General features: G+C 39.7%; 1 protein-coding gene across 5 annotated transcripts in view; it reads left to right on the top strand.

Annotated features, from left to right (window-relative positions):
• The window catches only part of PPP2CA (protein phosphatase 2 catalytic subunit alpha), a 30,055-nt gene extending 14,064 nt beyond the window's left edge, over window positions 1–15,991 (top strand). For 4 of the 5 annotated variants that reach the window (XM_063810677.1, XM_063810678.1, XM_063810679.1 and 1 more), the window contains 6 exons: window positions 6,788–6,997; window positions 10,909–11,082; window positions 12,013–12,102; window positions 12,591–12,752; window positions 13,885–14,003; window positions 15,242–15,991. In XM_063810677.1, the coding sequence (XP_063666747.1) occupies window positions 6,788–6,997; window positions 10,909–11,082; window positions 12,013–12,102; window positions 12,591–12,752; window positions 13,885–14,003; window positions 15,242–15,314 (828 nt within the window). In that variant the 3' untranslated portion in view covers window positions 15,315–15,991. The remainder of the gene's footprint in view (window positions 1–6,787; window positions 6,998–10,908; window positions 11,083–12,012; window positions 12,103–12,590; window positions 12,753–13,884; window positions 14,004–15,241) is intronic. The other variant, XM_063810680.1, reaches the window with a different exon arrangement.
• The last annotated feature ends 2,079 nt before the right edge of the window (window positions 15,992–18,070 follow it).

Below are 18,070 nucleotides of genomic sequence, written 5' to 3'. Positions count from 1 at the left end.
GAAGAATTAGGACCTACTTCTGAATTAGGCTTTGGCTTTTAAGCGAATGTTGTGGCTGATTTGATCTATCCAGACCACTAAAACTTTGTCTGTATCAGCAATAAGACTGTTTGGCTTACTTACTATTTGTGTGTTCACTGAAGTAGCATTTCTAATTTCCTTAAAGAACTTTTCCTTTGCATTTATACCTTAGCAGTTTGGTGCAAGAAGCCTACCTTTAGGCCTGTCTCGAGTTTCCATATGCCCTCTCCTAAGTTTAATAATTTCTAACTTTTCATTTAAAGTGAGAGATGTGCAACTCTTCCTTTCACTTGAACATTTGGAGGCCATTGTAGGGTTATTAATTGGCCTAATTTCAATATTGTGTCTCAGGGGATAGGGAGGCCCAAGGAGAGGGAGAGACAGAATGGCCAGTCAGCAGCAGTAAGAATATATACGACATTTATTAAGTTCATTGTCTTATGGGCACGGTTGGTAGTGCCCCACAGCAATTACAATAGTAACATCAAAGATCACTGATCACATATCACCATAACAGATACAATAGTAATGAAAAAGTTTGAAATAATTTTAGAAGTACCAAGATGTGACAAAGAGACAAGAAGTGAGCACATGCTGGTGGGAAAATGGTGCTGATAGACTTGCTCCACACAGGGTTGCCATGAAGCTTTGATTGATTAAAAAAATGCAACATATGCAAAGTGCAATAAAGAGAAGCACAGTAAAATGAGGCATGCCTGTAGTTATTGTGTGCTCTTAAGGAAATTACTATTACTATTTTTGAGATGGAGTCTCACTGTCACTCAGGCTGGAGTGCAGTGGTGCGGTCTCCGCTCACTGCAACATCGCCTCCCAGGTTCAAGTGATTCTCCTACCTCAGCCTCCCAAGTAGCTGGGATTACAGGCGCCTGCCACCACGCCTGGCTAATTTTTTTGTATTTTTAGTACAGATGGGGTTTCACCATGTTGGCCAGGCTGGTTTCGAACTCCCGACCTCAAGTGATTCATCTGCCTTGGCGTCCCATAGTGCTAGGATTACAGGCGTGAGCCACTGCGCTCAGCCAAAAATAATAAGTGGTTAGTGAATCTGTTGTTGGTTCATGTACTTTTAAAAATTGTCTTCCACTGGGCGCAGTGGCTTATGCCTGTAATCCCAGCCTTTGGGAGGCCAAGGCGGGTGGATCACCTGAGGTCAGGAGTTCGAGACCAGCCTGGGCAAGATGGTGAAATCCTGTCTGTACTAAAAAAAAAAAAAAAAAAGTTAGCTGGGAGTGGTTTGCATCTGTAATCCCAGCTACTCAAGAGGCTGAGGCAGGAGAATGACTTGAACCTAGGAGGCGGAGGTTGCAGCGAACCGAGATCGCGCCATTGCACTCCAGCCCGCGCAACAAGAGCGAAACTCTGTCTCAAAAAAAAAAAAAAATGTCTTCCATGAAAAACAGCATGGATGATTTATGAGCTTTAGTTTAAGCCTGCTTTGTTTGTAATTTCATGTTACTACAGTGGTTATGATGGCCTGTATTCAAGAATGTTGAGTCTGTGGGTCATTTATCTTATAGCTGATTATTTTATAGTGGGTTGGAAATAAGGTTGTGGGATTTCTGAATCCAAACCAGAATGCTGAGAGGACATTGGTAATAAGATAGTGTCCTCAGTGGTGCATGCCTGCAGTCCCAGCTACTCGGGAGACTAAGGTGGGAGGATTACTTGAGCTTGGGAGATCAAGGCTGCAGTGAGCCGTGATGGTGCCGCACTGCAGCCTGGACAACAGAGCAAGACCTTGTCTCAAAAAAAAAAAGATTTTAAAAAGTATCCTCAAAGATTGCTTTTCTTCAAGTTAATCTGCAAATTTTTGGATTCTAGGACAGTATGAGATGTTAACTTCCCACAGTTACTTGTGATAAGGTCTTAATAAGAGAATAGCCTCATTCTAGTTTTAACCTTGTTCTTGGAAGTTTATACCAAATTTTTGTTTGCTTGAAATTCATTCATTTCAGTCTATACCATTTGACTGAATTTCAGAAGGGTTCTGATAAATCAAAACCAGTGTGGTACTAATTACATTCTTTTTTTTCTTTTTTGAGATGGAGTCTCGCTTTGTCACCTAGGCTGTAGTGCAGTGACATGATCTTGGCCCATTGGGTTCAAGTGATGCCCCTGCCTCAGCCTCCTGAGTAGCTAGGATTACAAGTGTGTGCCACCATTCCTGGCTTTTTAGTAGAGCTGGGGTTTCACTATGTTGGTCAGGCTGGTCTCAAGCTCTTGACCTCAAATGATCCGCCTGCCTTGGCCTCCCAAAGTGCTGGGATTACAGGCATGAGCCACTGTGCTCGGCCCTAATTACATTCTTTTAAAAACTTTATCTTAATTTTTTTCCCAGATGTTGACCATATTAGCTAAGAAATTTGAGGTACTGGAAAAATGTTTTAGGGGAAGCAAAAGGTTTGGTATGTGTGTTTTGCTTTTGCTTGTCTTTCAGTTCTTAATTCAGGTGATATGAGACTTTACAGAAGTCAAAATGCCAGAGTAAAAAGGTGGTTATTAAAAATAAAAAACCTCAAATGTCAAAATTAAGTTACTTAAAAGTCTGGTTCTACCATTTACTTTGAGTATTAAACTAGACAGTTGAGATTGTATAACCATCTTTGAAAATGATGGTTGCTAAAGGTCTGGAGGCTCTGGAGGTGATCCATAAAGCCGCTCTTATTAGGTGCTTTCAGGATTTATAAGGCCTAAGTCCTTGTGATAGCACAGCTTATCTTTATTTTATTTTTAGTTTTTTTTTTTTTTTTGAGATGGCTGTCTACCAGGCTGGAGTGCAGTGGTATGATCATGGCTCACTGCATCCTTGACCCTCCTGGGGTCAAGTGATCATGGCTGACTGCATCCTTGAACTTCTGGGCTCAAGCGATTCTCCTAGCTCAGCCTTTTGGGTACCTAAAACTGCAGGTGTGTGCCACCACAGATGGCTAATTTTTTATTTTATTTTCTATAGAGAGGGGTCTCAATATGTTGTTGCCCAGGCTGGTCTCTGAACTCCTGAGCATCCTCCCGCTTTTACCTTCCAAAGTGTTGGGATTACAGGCATGAGCTGCTGCACTCGCCAAAATGATCTTTTTTTTTTGGACAGAGTCTTGCTCTGTCACTCTGGCTGTAGTGCAGTGGAGCGATCTTGGCTCACTGCAACCTCCGCCTCCCAGGTTCAAGCTATTCTCATGCCTCAGCTTCCCAAGTAGCTGAGATTACGGGCCTACACCACAACACCCAGCTGTTTTGTGTTTTTAGTAGAGGCGGGGTTTTACCATGTTGGCCAGGCTGGTCTGGAGCTCCTGACCTCAAGTGATCCACTCGCCTCAGCCTCGCAAAGTATTGGGATTTGGGATTACAGGCGTGAGCCACTGCACCCAGCCCAAAATGATCTTTTATATGAACATCTGTAGCTTTTATTGTTCTACTGTTCTGGTGTAGTCTGTTTTATTGTTGTAACTATCTGAGAGCTGGTAAGTTGAGACCAAAACAACAACAACAACAACAAAACAACCAAAATCATGCTTAAAACTGGTTCTTTCCAAGGTTGCATTTTTGTTAAGATCTACTTAATAGTTGATTGGGTGATTTTTTTTTTTTTCTTTCTCCGGTCTGAGGGATGGTTGCTTCTACTGTATACCACTGTTATCGCCAGTATTTAATTATATTTGTTCTGGTCTGTGAAGTTTGGTAGGAAGGGAAGAAAGAGCTCTGGTTGGCTTTTCTAGATTCACAAGTTAGAAATTTCACTTAAGAGTTAACTGTTCTTTTTATTTTAAAGGACAATTTGATAATGTCAACATTTAAAAACCAAACTACTAGATACACTAGTTAAGTTCACTTCATAGTATCTTCTCTCAGGAAATGTGCCTGCATATGTATACAGAGGAGAAAATACGAGGATATATATTGCTGTAGTTTCACACCCCTCTGCCATTGTAATTGGTCAGGGGAATACTCTGCCTCCACTATGAGAAAATAACCAGCTGTCTCAATAAATGTTATGTATTATTATATATTGTTAGAAAAGCAGGCTGCTGAACAATATTGTTTCTAGTTTAAAAATGCAAAGGAAAACTATTGTTTCTGTAGACATACAGTATGTGTGTAAACTTTGTAAACAAAGTTTTAAAGGATATACAGACAGTCCCCAATTTTTCGACTTAATGATGGTGTGAAAATGATAGATATTCAATATACCCCTCAGTTTATGATGGGACTACATCCAGATAAATGTATCATAACTTGAAAACATTGTAAGCTGAAAACACACTGTTGACTCGATTATATTTACGATAGGATTATCTGGATGCAGCTGTGTTACAAATTGAGGAGCATCTGTACATCAAAATTTTATTGGTAACTTTGCCCAAAGGGGGTGGGATTGTGTAGGGTGCTCAAAGGGAACATTTCATTTTATCTGTGCCGAAATTTTTTACAAGAATGTATTACTAATTTGTATAGTTTAAAAAATAGATAACACTGTTTATCAGTGTGATTTGCCTAAATTGAAATAAAAGCAAGAAATAGCATTTAGACTTAATTTTCCTTCATGATTTGAATAGAAAATTTGAGTCAGTTGTAGTAAGGAACTTCAGGCAGTCCTGAAAGTCAATTTTTTATTAATACAGAGAATAGCTTTGCAGATAAACAGATATTCACAGAAGTATATTAACATTTAACTTCTGATAGCTTTAAATGTGAAAATTACATCATGGCAAGATTTACATGGTATATAACCATCTGTTTGCTTATGTCATGCCCTTTTAAAACTTCTGAATAACTTTTGCAAGTTTCTTCTCAGTGTAGGACTTATTTCATTTAGTTATTTTCATTAATATATGATAGGTGTTAAAAAAACACTAGATGTGGTATTAATGCCAGACAGACTTGGTAATGGAATAAGCCTAGTGAATTTGTGTTTTTTAGTGATAGTAAATGGGAAGTTGGAATTACCCTGCAGAGAAAAATTTCAAAATGAAGTAGGATTTGATAATAATGGGTTGTACATATTTCTTAATAGGTATCTCAGGCCAGTATAGTGGCTAACGCCTATAATTCAGCACTTTGGGAGGCAGAGGTGGGCAAATCATTTAAGCTCAGGAGTTTGAGGCCAGCCTGGACAACATGGTGAAACCTCACCTCTACAAAAAGTGCAAAATAGGCATAGTGGTGCACACCTGTGGTCGCAATTGTTCATGGAGACTGAGGCAGGAGGATCGTTTGAACCTGGGAGGTGGAGGTTATAGTGAGCCGAGGTCATGCCACTGTACTCCAGGCTGGTCTGGAACTCCTAGGGTCAAGCCATCCACCCGCCTTAGCGTCCCAGAGTGCAGTGGTTCTTAAACTTGGTTGCACACTGGGAAAAGGAGGGGTGGGGGTGCTTAAAAATTATTGATGGCTTGATTCCACTCTCCAAAATTCTGACTTTATTAGGGGAAGGAATGGGCATTGGTGTTTTTGTTTTTGTTTTGAGACAGAGTCTTGGTCTGTCACCCAGGCTGGAGTGCAGTGATGCGATCTTGGCTCACGGCGACCTCCACCTCCCAAGTTTAAGCAATTCTCCTGCCTCAGCCTCCCAAGTAGCTGGTACTACAGTCATGCACCACCATGCCTAGCTAGTTTTTTTTATTTTTAGTGGAGACGGGGTTTCGCCATGATGGCCAGGCTGGCCTCAAACTCCTGACCTCAAGTGATCGGCCCGCCTTGGCCTCCCAAAGTGCTGGGATTACAGGTGTGAGCCACCGCGCCTGGCTGGGCATTGGGATTTTTAATGTGCAGCTAAGATTGCATACCAATGCTTTGAACCCAGTCCTTGTCATCTGTGGTTGTCATGGCTCATTAGCAACAATTCTCTGGTAATTTGTTTTGGTATCTTATGTAAAGTGGTCTCTCCCAGTTTCCCTCTCCCTTTCCTTTGTGACACTTAACACAGTGTACTTTTGGCTTGGTTACTTGTTTGTGGTCCTTCTCCCCTCTACGGTAGTGGGAATGAGCCATCTTGTTCACCACTATATGTCCAGTTGCTACCATGGGGCTGGTACATAGTAGTCACTCAGATGGTTGAGCAAATGATTTTCTCACAGGTATGAGCCACAGTGCTTGGCCAAAAACATGTTTTTAAAAAGTCAAACAGGGCTGAGGTGAGGTGGCTTATGCATGTAATCCCAGCCCTTGGGAGGATGAGGCTGGAGGATCACGTGAGACCCCGTCTCTACAAAAAAGTTTGTGAAAATTAGCCAGCCATGGTGGCGTGTGCCTGTGGTCCCCACTACTGAGGTGGGAAGATTCCTGAGCCAAGAAGATCCAGGCTACAGTGAGCTATGATTATACTACTGCACTCCAGCCTGGGTGACAAAATGAGACCCTGTCTCAAAAAAAGAAAAAAAAAAGAATCTTTGAGTGCTGCATTGTAGTTAGAACTCTGAAGGTAAGGAAGTAGATATCTGAATGTCCTGTTCCATTTTCATTGGTTTTATGTGACAGCTAACAATTAGTATTTAATTAGATGGCTATTTGATAGGTTTTTAAAAAACTCCTGGTATTGATGATAGGAATGCATATTTTTTCCCTAGGTAACAGGGTGAGATAGCTAATGGATTATAATCATATCTCACTTATTTTAATGGGATCATAAATGCCTGCAATTTTATCTTAGACTGAGTCTGCCCCTTAAGCTACATTAAGTGTAAGTAAACAAATCTTTGTTAATATTGTTTAATGCCAAATGTATTGCCTTATTTTTGTCTCCCATCTGTAGGCTAAAGAAATCCTGACAAAAGAATCCAACGTGCAAGAGGTTCGATGTCCAGTTACTGTCTGTGGAGATGTGCATGGGCAATTTCATGATCTCATGGAACTGTTTAGAATTGGTGGCAAATCACCAGATACAAATTACTTGTTTATGGGAGATTATGTTGACAGAGGATATTATTCAGTTGAAACAGTTACACTGCTTGTAGCTCTTAAGGTAATTTCAATTTTATGTTGGGGCATGTTGAAATGGGTAAGACAGTCCTCTTGAAAGTTTTTTTTCCCCCAATTATTTTCTCTATCTGAATGTTAAAACAAAATTCCACATTTAGGAATGCATATGTTCAGGTTTTGGACATAAAAATCATAGGCGTCTGCGTTCTGAGTAAGGGGATGGTACAGAATCAAAACAAAAGGAGGAGAATGAATGCCTCAGTCAGATTGTTTGAAAAAATAGGCTGGGCGTGATGGCTTATGCCTGTAATCCCAGCACTTTGGGACGCTGAGGTAGGCAGATCACCTGAGGTCAGGAGTTCGAGACCAGCCTGGAGAACATGGTGAAGCCCCATCTCTACTAAAAGTACAAAAAACTAGCCGGGGGTGGTGGCGGGTGCCTGTAATCCCAGCTACTCTGGAGCCTGAGGCAGGAGAATTGCTTGAACCTGGGAGGCGGAGGTTGCAGTGAGCTGAGATTGCGCCACTGCACGCCAGCCTGGACAACACAGCGAGACTGTCTCAAAAAAAAAAAAAAAAAAAAGGAAAAGAAAAATGTTAGAGGGCTGGTCAAATAGATATTTTAGTTCAGTAAATTGGGGTATGGAGAGGTAATATAATTAGATTTGTGTTTTTAGATACTTTTGAAGTATTATAAATACATAAACATACCAAATGTCAAAATGTTTAAATCAGCTGGTCACGGTGGCTCGTGGCTATAATCCCAGCACTTTGGGAGGACAGGACAAAGTGGGCATATTGCTTGAGTCCAAGAGTTTGTGACCAGCCTGGGCAACATAGTGAGACCTCGTCTACAAAAAAATAATAATAATTAACCGAGTGTGGTGGCACAGGCCTGTAGTTCCAGCTACTCAGGCTGAGGTGGGTAGAGTTGCTTGAGCCCAGGAGGTCGTGGCTGCAATGAGACTTGATCTTGCCACCCTACACTCTAGCTTGGGGAACAGTGAGACCCTGTCTCAAAAAAAAAAAAAAAAATATCGAGGAAGAAGTTCAAGAAAAAAAAGAATTTTTCTGAGAAATTCAGGAAAACATTTGCTGTAAATATTTAACAGAATATTATGTACATTACATACATTATGTATGTACATATGGTTTAGCTCAGTTGAATAGTTTCCAGCCATTAACCATGACAGTAATAATCTAGAATAGGCTGGGTGCACTGGTTCACGCCTGTTATCTCAACACTTTGGGAGGCTGGGGAAGGCGGGAAGGATCACTTGAGTCCAGGAGTTTAAGAACAGCCTAGTCAACATAAACCCCATCTCTACAAAAAGTTAAAAAAAATAGCCAGGTGCAGTGGTGCATGCTTGTAGTCTCAGCTACTCAGGAAGCTGAGGTGGGAGGATCACTTGAACCTGGGAGGTCAAGGCTACAGTGAGCCATGATGCACCACTGCACTCCAGCCGTGTGACAGAGCAAGACCCCTGTGTCTTTAAAAAACAAAAATCTAGAATGGTAGAAATGATAACCGAAAAAAGCAAGTTACAAAATTACATGCATTACATGCCAGTTGTAGCTTTGCAAAGTGTACCGATGATGATCTGAACATGAAGCAAAAGATGGTAAAGAGCTGTTAGGTAAAGGGTGGCAGGCTTCCGCCTTTCCCTTTAAATAAATTGTTTGACTTTACCTTTACCCAAAAATCTTGGGGAGATTTTTTTTCCCCCTAGGCAACAGACTGATTTTTATTATTAAAGAATATTCAAAATGATAAATGGCTGTCACAGACTTTCCTAATATTAGAGAAGCAGTGAGATGTGGTTTTAGCGTGAGCTGAATTTTCTTGATTAATATCTGAATTGTGTAAAGTCCTACGAAATATTTTTGGAGATCGTTATTTTCTGCATCTGTAAAATGAAGGAGTTGGACTAGATGGTGGAAGGTTTCTGCGGTGACTCCAAATACTATGAAAAGAGCTAACCTGTGCTAAAAACCCAGGATGAATCCCAGTGCTCAAAGAGGAATGAATGTGCTACCTTTAAGAGTGTGCAAGCAGCCTGGGCAACCTAGTGAGACCCCATCTCTTCAGAAAACAATTTTAGCCAGACATGGTGACATGTGCTGTAGTCCTAGCCACTCTGGAGGCTGAGGTGGGAGGATTGCTTGAGCCTAGGAATTTGAGGCTGCGGTGAGCTACTCCACTGCATTTGAGCCTGGGCGACAGAGTGAGACCCTATCTGAGGGGAAAAAAACTTACTCATGGAGGTTAATGGGCTGAATTGTAGCCCCCAAAATTCATTTGTCTAAGTCCTAACCCACAGCACCTCAGAATGTGACTGTATTTGGACAGGTAATTAAGGTAAAGTGGGGTCACATGGTTGGACCCTAATCCAGCGTAAGTGGTATCCTTATTAGAGATTAGGACACAGATGGGGAGAAGATAAGACAGATGGAGAAGATGAGCATCCATAAATCAAGGAGAGAGGCCATCAGAAGAAACCAACTGTGCTGACACCTTGATCTTGGACTTCTGCCTCTGGAACAGTGAGGAAGTAAATTTCTGTTGTTTAAGCCACCTATTCTCTGATGCTTTGTTGTGGCAGCCTTAGCAAAAGAATACCGGGGGAACGGATGTTTCTTTCAGTAAATGGTGCTGAAGCAAATGGATCAGAATGTATCATAGAACTAAATGTAAGAGCTAAAGCTACAAAACTTCTAGAATAAATCAGAAAATCTTTGTCAGGTTAAAGATTCTTAGATATAACAAAAGCACAATCCATAAAAAATTGAAAAATTGGACTTTATCAAAATTAAGATTGTTTTTTCAAAAGATGACACCAGAAAAAAAGTACTTGTATTCAGATATTAAAAAAAAAAAACTTTTACAGCTCAATAACAAGACAGATAATTGTAAAATGGGCAAAATATTTGAATAGATATTTTACCCAAGAAGATGATACATGAGTGGTCAGTGAGCACATGAAAAGATGCTTGATATCAATTGTAATCAGGGAAATGCAAATTAAAGTAACTGAGGTACTACTTCACATCTATTAGAATGGCTGTAATCAGTAAGGTTGATAATACCAAGTGTTGGTTAATACCGGAGATTAAACTCTTCATGCATTGCTGGTGGGAATATAACATGGTCTAGCTACTTTGAAAAACAGTTTGACTGTTTCTCAAAAAGTTAAACTTTACCAGGTGATCCAACAATTATATTCTTAGGAATCTTCCTAAAAGAAATGAAAGCATATGTCCACAGAAAAACTTCCATGTATATGATTATAGCAACATTATTCATAGTAGCCAAAAACCTCAGTAACATAATTGCCAGTTCATCTTAACTGTGAATAGAGAAACAAAAAATGGTATAGCCATACAGTGAAGGACTGTGCAACTATGAAAAGGAACAAACCACTGATCTATGCCAGAACATGGGTGAGCCTCAAAAATATTCTAAGTGATATTTAGCCAAAAGACTACATTTTGTATTCCATTTATATGACATTTCTAGAAAAGACAAACTCAAGACAGAAAGTAAATCAGTGGTTGCCAGGAACTGGAGTGGGAGTGGAGAGTGACTGCAGGAGGGATCTTTTTGGGATAATGGAAAGGTTCTAAAACTGGATTGTGGTGATTGTTGCATAACTATAAATTTGTGAAAAATTACTGAACCGTAAAGTAATTTATGGGGTTTTATAGCCCATTGATTTATGTTTGGTATAAAGTTGGTGGTAGAGGGAGTTTGATTTTAGTTGAGATGAGGTGGGCAAACACCCCATGGGCATTTAAAAATTTTGTAGAGCTGTGGTTTTGGTTCAGTATGATATGAGGATGTGTGCTGTTTTTTCAACAAAATTGTAACTGCATTTTTTTCTATAGAAAGTTTCTTGAATTTTCATTGGTTTTTGAAAGAGCTAGTTGTTTATGTTTTGCATTTTATTGTTTTAGGTTCGTTACCGTGAACGCATCACCATTCTTCGAGGGAATCATGAGAGCAGACAGATCACACAAGTTTATGGTTTCTATGATGAATGTTTAAGAAAATATGGAAATGCAAATGTTTGGAAATATTTTACAGATCTTTTTGACTATCTTCCTCTCACTGCCTTGGTGGATGGGCAGGTATGTGGATCTAAAATTCATTGCTGATTATTTCAGAGAATCTGCTTTCTTTAGTGTTCAGGTGCTCATGACTCTTTCCACTCTTAACACCCCTTTGGGGATATGTTTTAATAGATATTCATAGCATTCATTCAAACTTAAAAAAATTTAATTTGACAAATGTGTCCAACTTTTTTAAGTGCATTATTCTTTATATCAGGCACTGAACTGTATGGTGGGATCACAGGGGTGGGTGATGTAGCCCATTTACCCTCTCAGACTGTTTTGGACAAGTCTGGGAGATGTAAGGAGCTAATTATTGGCCTAGGTAGATGTGCACACAAAAGAACTTACAATAAAATTTTATGAGTATGAAGATACTAGTCTCTGGCAAAGGGCAGGAGTGATATCCAAGAAGTTTTCTCAAAGGAGCTGTTTGAAGTGGAGTCTGGTTGTGACAGCGATGGTCTATTAGGAAGAACAGGAGTGTACTCAATAGTTCAGAGTGGGCTGGAGCAAAGATGAACCCTGCAAAGTCAAGTCTCATTCAGGTAGAGCACAGAAACACCAGAGGGGCCAAGTGATGGGGGTGCCCAGCTCATTTTTTAAAATTTTTGTAGAGACACAGGGTCTTGCTCTGTTGCTCAGGTTGGTCTCAAACTCCTGGCCTCAAGCAGCCCTCCTGCCTCAGCTTCCCAAAGTGCTGGGGTTACAGGCATGAGCCACTGTGCCGGGCCAAGTAATGGGGGTGCCCAGCTCATTTTTTAAAATTTTTGTAGAGACACAGGGTCTTGCTCTGTTGCTCAGGTTGGTCTCAAACTCCTGGCCTCAAGCAGCCCTCCTGCCTCAGCTTCCCAAAGTGCTGGGGTTACAGGCATGAGCCACTGTGCCCAGCCAAGAATGTTTACAAATTTTTTAGGTGAGGTTAACCTTTTAAACCACTCTTTTCAGATCTTCTGTCTACATGGTGGTCTCTCGCCATCTATAGATACACTGGATCATATCAGAGCACTTGATCGCCTACAAGAAGTTCCCCATGAGGTATGACTTTTATTTGATAAAATTCTTTCAGAAAACTTATTAGGGAGTGGAGAAGTTTAATTGTAAGTTCATTAGATGTATTCTCTCATATAATTCTCAAAAACAACTTGAGGTGTGAGCACTCTTGTCTGCCCTGTTGTTCAAAAGAAGCTGACATTAAGAAACCTGCCAAGATCACAACAGCTGTGAAGCTGGGCTTATTAGGACCTGGGTTGTCTGTCTTAGACTCTGAAATTTGCATAATATAGGCAGATTAATTAGGGCATGTTGCTGCTGGGTCCCATGGATGTCAGCTGTGTCTCATAAAGTCTGCTGGAAAATACATCTTATTTGATGTAGATGTTTGACTTCAACTGCACAGTCTATTAGCATTGTCCACAAACATCACTCAAAAAGGGTGGCTTAGGGTGCTGCTTCTGATGAATTACTCAAATAATGTGTTAACCATGTTTGTAAAAGGCATTTTATAACTTGAAGTTATTTTTTAGGGTCCAATGTGTGACTTGCTGTGGTCAGATCCAGATGACCGTGGTGGTTGGGGTATATCTCCTCGAGGAGCTGGTTACACCTTTGGGCAAGATATTTCTGAGACATTTAATCATGCCAATGGCCTCACGTTGGTGTCTAGAGCTCACCAGCTAGTGATGGAGGTATGCTGTGTTCTCTGAAATATGACTTGTTTTTTTAGTAAACTTAAGGAAAGAAGATATTAGGGAGTTTTAAATTAATGACATTTGTGAGAAATTCCATCTATTCCTTCTGATGAGTTTATCATTATAGCCTGAGCCTTTTCAGTAGATGCACACTACTAGAATTAAAAGCTCAAGCTTTTGATTACAATGAATCCATTAACATGTTTTCAGAGAAATCTGAATGACTAGGAAGTACTTGAGATTTAAGAGTGGGAAAGTAAGATATAGGGAGTTGGTGTGTGTGTATGATATTTTATGATCCCAATGTTATTTCATATATTTAACGTATGTATGTAGGAGAGACTGGAAAGAAATACACGAAAATGTTTTTTAAGTGGTCCTTTGGATGCTAGGATTACAGGTGATTTGAAAGAAGGGAAAGAGGCAAAGGTTCTTGACATGGCACACTGATTAGAATATTTTTAAAATAAGGTCCTAATTAGATTAATACTAGTACAACTCTGTGGTTATCAATAAAATCTGACTTTGCTAAAGGTAAAGAAATTTGTGAACAATACTAAACAAAAAGTAACAAAAGTAGCTCATGCATTCAGGTGGATGGACTTTGAGGAAATGAGGCTGGAGATCCTAGAGGCATATTGCATTTGTTCCTGGGCAGTGAACAACTTACAGGCCTTTACCTGTGACTGACAAAATTGGTACTGGTTCTGGTCTCCAGGATTAAGTATCTACTTCTCTAGGGAATGGCCACTTAAATACTTATTCTTAAATCATGTTTTAAGGCCACTGCAAGAGAAGAGGCTAATGAGACACTGTCATTTACAGCAAGGCAGATACATGAGAAGCATTTCATTCTTTGGTGGTTGCTGCTGTTTGTTAAAGCCTTTTTTTTTTTTAAGTACTAAAAAAAAACAAGTTTTGTAATTAGGGGGAAAATAAATACATGTGTACCTTACAGGTTGTATAAAGTACAGGAGATTATTAAGTCATCCAGAAAAAAAGCATTAACATTTCTTAAGCCCCTTTGGCAGGGGTGGGAATGAGTAGAGATTTTTTTCTCTCTTGAGTGAAGTAACATTTAGTTGAATTGAGGGAGTAAAGTAAGATTTTTGTCTCCTTTTCCTTGCAGGGATATAACTGGTGCCATGACCGGAATGTAGTAACGATTTTCAGTGCTCCAAACTATTGTTATCGTTGTGGTAACCAAGCTGCAATCATGGAACTTGACGATACTCTAAAATACTCTTTGTAAGTAATTCTACCTGAACATTTTCTTGCATTACTGAATATGTAGGGTTTTGGTTTATTTATTTTGAGAGAGAGGGTGTCACTATATTGCCCAGTCTTGTCTCGAACTCCTAGGCTGAAGTGATCCTTTCACCTTGGCCTCCTAGAGTGTTGGGGTTACAAGTATAAGATAGAGTGCCCAGCCTGAATACATAGTTTAAATGTGAGGTTTAAGAGTTTAAGGGGGCCAGGTGCGGTGGCTCACGCCTGTAATCCCAGTACTTTGGAAGGCTCGGGTGGATCACCTGAGATCAGGAGTTCGAGACAAGCCTGACCAACATGGTGAAACCCCTTCTCTACTAAAAATACAAAAATTAGCCCAGTGTGGTGGCGCCTGCCTGTAATCCCAGCTACTCAGGAGGCTGAGGCAGGAGAATGGCGTGAATCCGGGAGGCAGAGGTTGCAGTGAGCCAAGATCGCGCCACTGTGCTCCAGCCTGGGCAACAGAGCGAGACTTCGTCTCAAAAAAGTGTTTATTAAGGGATTATGCTATGTCAGATTCCAACTTTTATTTTTAAGTTTTGTTTTTTTTTAATGGATCTACATTGAAACACACCAACAGGAACTTATTATATATAGATCTTCGTATGAATTACTAGGTTTTTCACTTTTAAAACCATGTTTTGTGTTTTTTTGTTGTTTGTTTGTTTGTTTTTTGAGACGGAGTCTCACTCTGTCACCCAGGCTGGAGTGCACTGGTGCGATCTTGGCTCACTGCAAGCTCTGCCTCCCGGGTTCACACCATTCTCCTGCCTCAGCCTCCCGAGTAGCTGGGATTACAGGCGTCCGCCACCACGCCCGGCTAATTTTTTTGTATTTTTTTAGTAGATATGGGGTTTCACCATGTTAGCCAGGATGGTCTTGATCTCCTGACCTCGTGATCCGCCCGCCTCAGCCTCCCAAAGTGCTGGGATTACAGGCGTGAGCCACTGCGCCCGGCCAACCATGTTTTGTTTTGTTTGAAATTTCAGTCAAGGTAAAAACCATGTTTTTAAAAAGCATAGTCTCTGTGGCTGAAGTTGCCTTGACTCTTTCAAGGGGAGTACAGTTAACAGACCATTATCATTAAGGTTCTGTTACATTAAGACAAGCCAAAATTGAATAGGAAGTGTAAAGTTTGGAAGACTCATGTTCTTGATTTTCATTGTCACTACATGGAGGTCGTGGAACATAAACCATGAATCTGTCTTGTTTTTCAGCTTGCAGTTTGACCCAGCACCTCGTAGAGGCGAGCCACATGTTACTCGTCGTACCCCAGACTACTTCCTGTAATGAAATTTTAAACTTGTACAGTATTGCCATGAACCATATATCGACCTAATGGAAATGGGAAGAGCAACAGTAACTCCAAAGTGTCAGAAAATAGTTAACATTCAAAAAACTTGTTTTCACATGGACCAAAAGATGTGCCATATAAAAATACAAAGCCTCTTGTCATCAACAGCCGTGACCACTTTAGAATGAACCAGTTCATTGCATGCTGAAGCGACATTGTTGGTCAAGAAACCAGTTTCTGGCATAGCGCTATTTGTAGTTACTTTTGCTTTCTCTGAGAGACTGCAGATAATAAGATGTAAACATTAACACCTCGTGAATACAATTTAACTTCCATTTAGCTATAGCTTTACTCAGCATGACTGTAGATAAGGATAGCAGCAAACAATCATTGGAGCTTAATGAACATTTTTAAAAATAAGTACCAAGGCCTCCCTTCTACTTGTGAGTTTTGAAATCGTTCTTTTTATTTTCAGGGATACCGTTTAATTTAATTATATGATTTGTCTGCACTCAGTTTATTCCCTACTCAATCTCAGCCCCATGTTGTTCTTTGTTATTGTCAGAACCTGGTGAGTTGTTTTGAACAGAACTGTTTTTTCCCCTTCCTGTAAGACGATGTGACTGCACAAGAGCACTGCAGTGTTTTTCATAATAAACTTGTGAACTAAGAACTGAGAAGGTCAAATTTTAATTGTATCAATGGGCAAGACTGGTGCTGTTTATTAAAAAAGTTAAATCAATTGAGTAAATTTTAGAATTTGTAGACTTGTAGGTAAAATAAAAATCAAGGGCACTACATAACCTCTCTGGTAACTCCTTGACATTCTTCAGATTAACTTCAGGATTTATTTGTATTTCACATATTACAATTTGTCACATTGTTGGTGTGCACTTTGTGGGTTCTTCCTGCATATTAACTTGTTTGTAAGAAAGGAAATCTGTGCTGCTTCAGTAAGACTTAATTGTAAAACCATATAACTTGAGATTTAAGTCTTTGGGTTTTGTTTTAATAAAACAGCATGTTTTTCAGGTAGAGCTTAAACTAAATGATGTGTTTACTTAGTGCAGTTTCTGGTTATGAATATTATACTGCTATGTGTATATTATATGGACTCTTTAAAATGATTGACAGATTGGCAAATTCTTAAATCTTTGTACATTGTTGAGTCATATGTTCTTAGAGTTAAATTTGTCTCAGATAAGAAAGTGTTAAAGCATTAGCCTGTGTCAAGTTCTTTGAGTGATACTAGTGAAACCAAATAGAAAACTATTGTTGGATCATGATTTAGTCTTATGTACATTCACCCGAAGACAAAAATGGTACTTAAAGTGGCAGTGTTCAACATTTAATGAGTTTTTCCCCTTTTATCCTTCGAATAGGATTAGATGTTTAAAAAAAAGTTCTTCTGTGGGAACTAATATTTGATATTTTAACCTACCAGAGTAAACAGGAACACTTAATCATACTTGTGAGTGTAGCAAATAAAAGTTTTCTTGCTTTGTGCTGTGTTGAATCTGGAACCAACAGGGAAGTATAGCATATCCCCTTTCTAAAATGCTTGAGGAACACATACATACCGAATGTCTTTTCTGATCTAATTGATAGTATTTTTAGTGGCTTGTGGAGTTAATTTTCCAAAGCAAAAGGCCATTAGGGTTTCTACATTTCATTTCATTTCATTCTTTTCTTTCACAAGAAATACATTCTCTGTGTGTCTTTTTGTTGCTCTGTCACTCTATGCCCTTTCTCTCCGACTGAACAAATAGCTTATCCATGTGCAGTGGTTTTAATACCCAAACAATCTAGACACCAAGCAGCTATTTTTTCCGGTCCTGTGATATCAGAATTGACCAAGGAATACGTATATTGTAATTGACACGTGGTGGTATCTTCCAGGTACAAATTCTCTAAATTTTGTGGTTAGCAGAATGGGACTTGTGATAAGAATAGCTTGGTTTTAGCATAACTAGGGTTTAAAATAATTGTTTAATTATAGAGACTGACTGGGCTTTGGCCATCTAAACTGGAAAGTGTTAGTACCCTACCTTCTTTTGAAAATGGCTATGGTAAGGAAAATGTGTTAGTAAATTATGTATTTTCTTGAAAAATACATAATTATGGTTGGATGGGAATCACTAAGTTGGGTGTTAACTGATGTCTCAATTAGTAACATTAGGATTTTCATTAATAAACCTAAAAAGCTTTCCCTAAGAACAGGCCTGGCACGGTGGCTCATGCCTGTAATCCCAACACTTTGGGAGACCAGGGTGGGTGGATCCCTTGAGGTCAGGAGTTGAAGAGCAGCCTGGCCAACATGGCAAAACCCCATCTCTACAAAAAATATAAAAATCAGCCGGGCTTGGTGGCATACCATAGTCCCAGCTACTTGGGAGGCTGAGGTGAGAGGATCGCCTGAGCCCGAGACGGAGGTTGCAGTGGGCTGAGATTGTGCCACTGTACTCCAGTCTGGGTGACAGAGCCAGACCCTGTCTCAAAAATAAAGAGGATTCTGAGTTTGCATAGTGAGGGCTTGCAGAAATTTTGAAACTTATTTTGTAAGTTTACAATGAATTTGTACATGATGTGCTCATGTCTTGGGTTGAGTATCCTAGACATGATTTTTTCATTTGCTGCATATTAAACATTTGTTGGTTGTAGTAGGTATTTCTTAAATAGAAGTTTGTCAATATTAGATTAGTTTCAAGAAGGGCTTAGCTCAGGAAAAGGATAGTTATTTCTGTGGTTTCCA

The sequence above is a fragment of the Pan troglodytes genome, chromosome 4, assembly GCF_028858775.2.
Source record: "Pan troglodytes isolate AG18354 chromosome 4, NHGRI_mPanTro3-v2.0_pri, whole genome shotgun sequence".
Lineage (NCBI taxonomy): Eukaryota > Metazoa > Chordata > Mammalia > Primates > Hominidae > Pan > Pan troglodytes.
The sequence above is the reverse complement of the archived record's forward strand: the minus strand, read 5'-3'. Positions and strand labels throughout refer to the sequence as shown.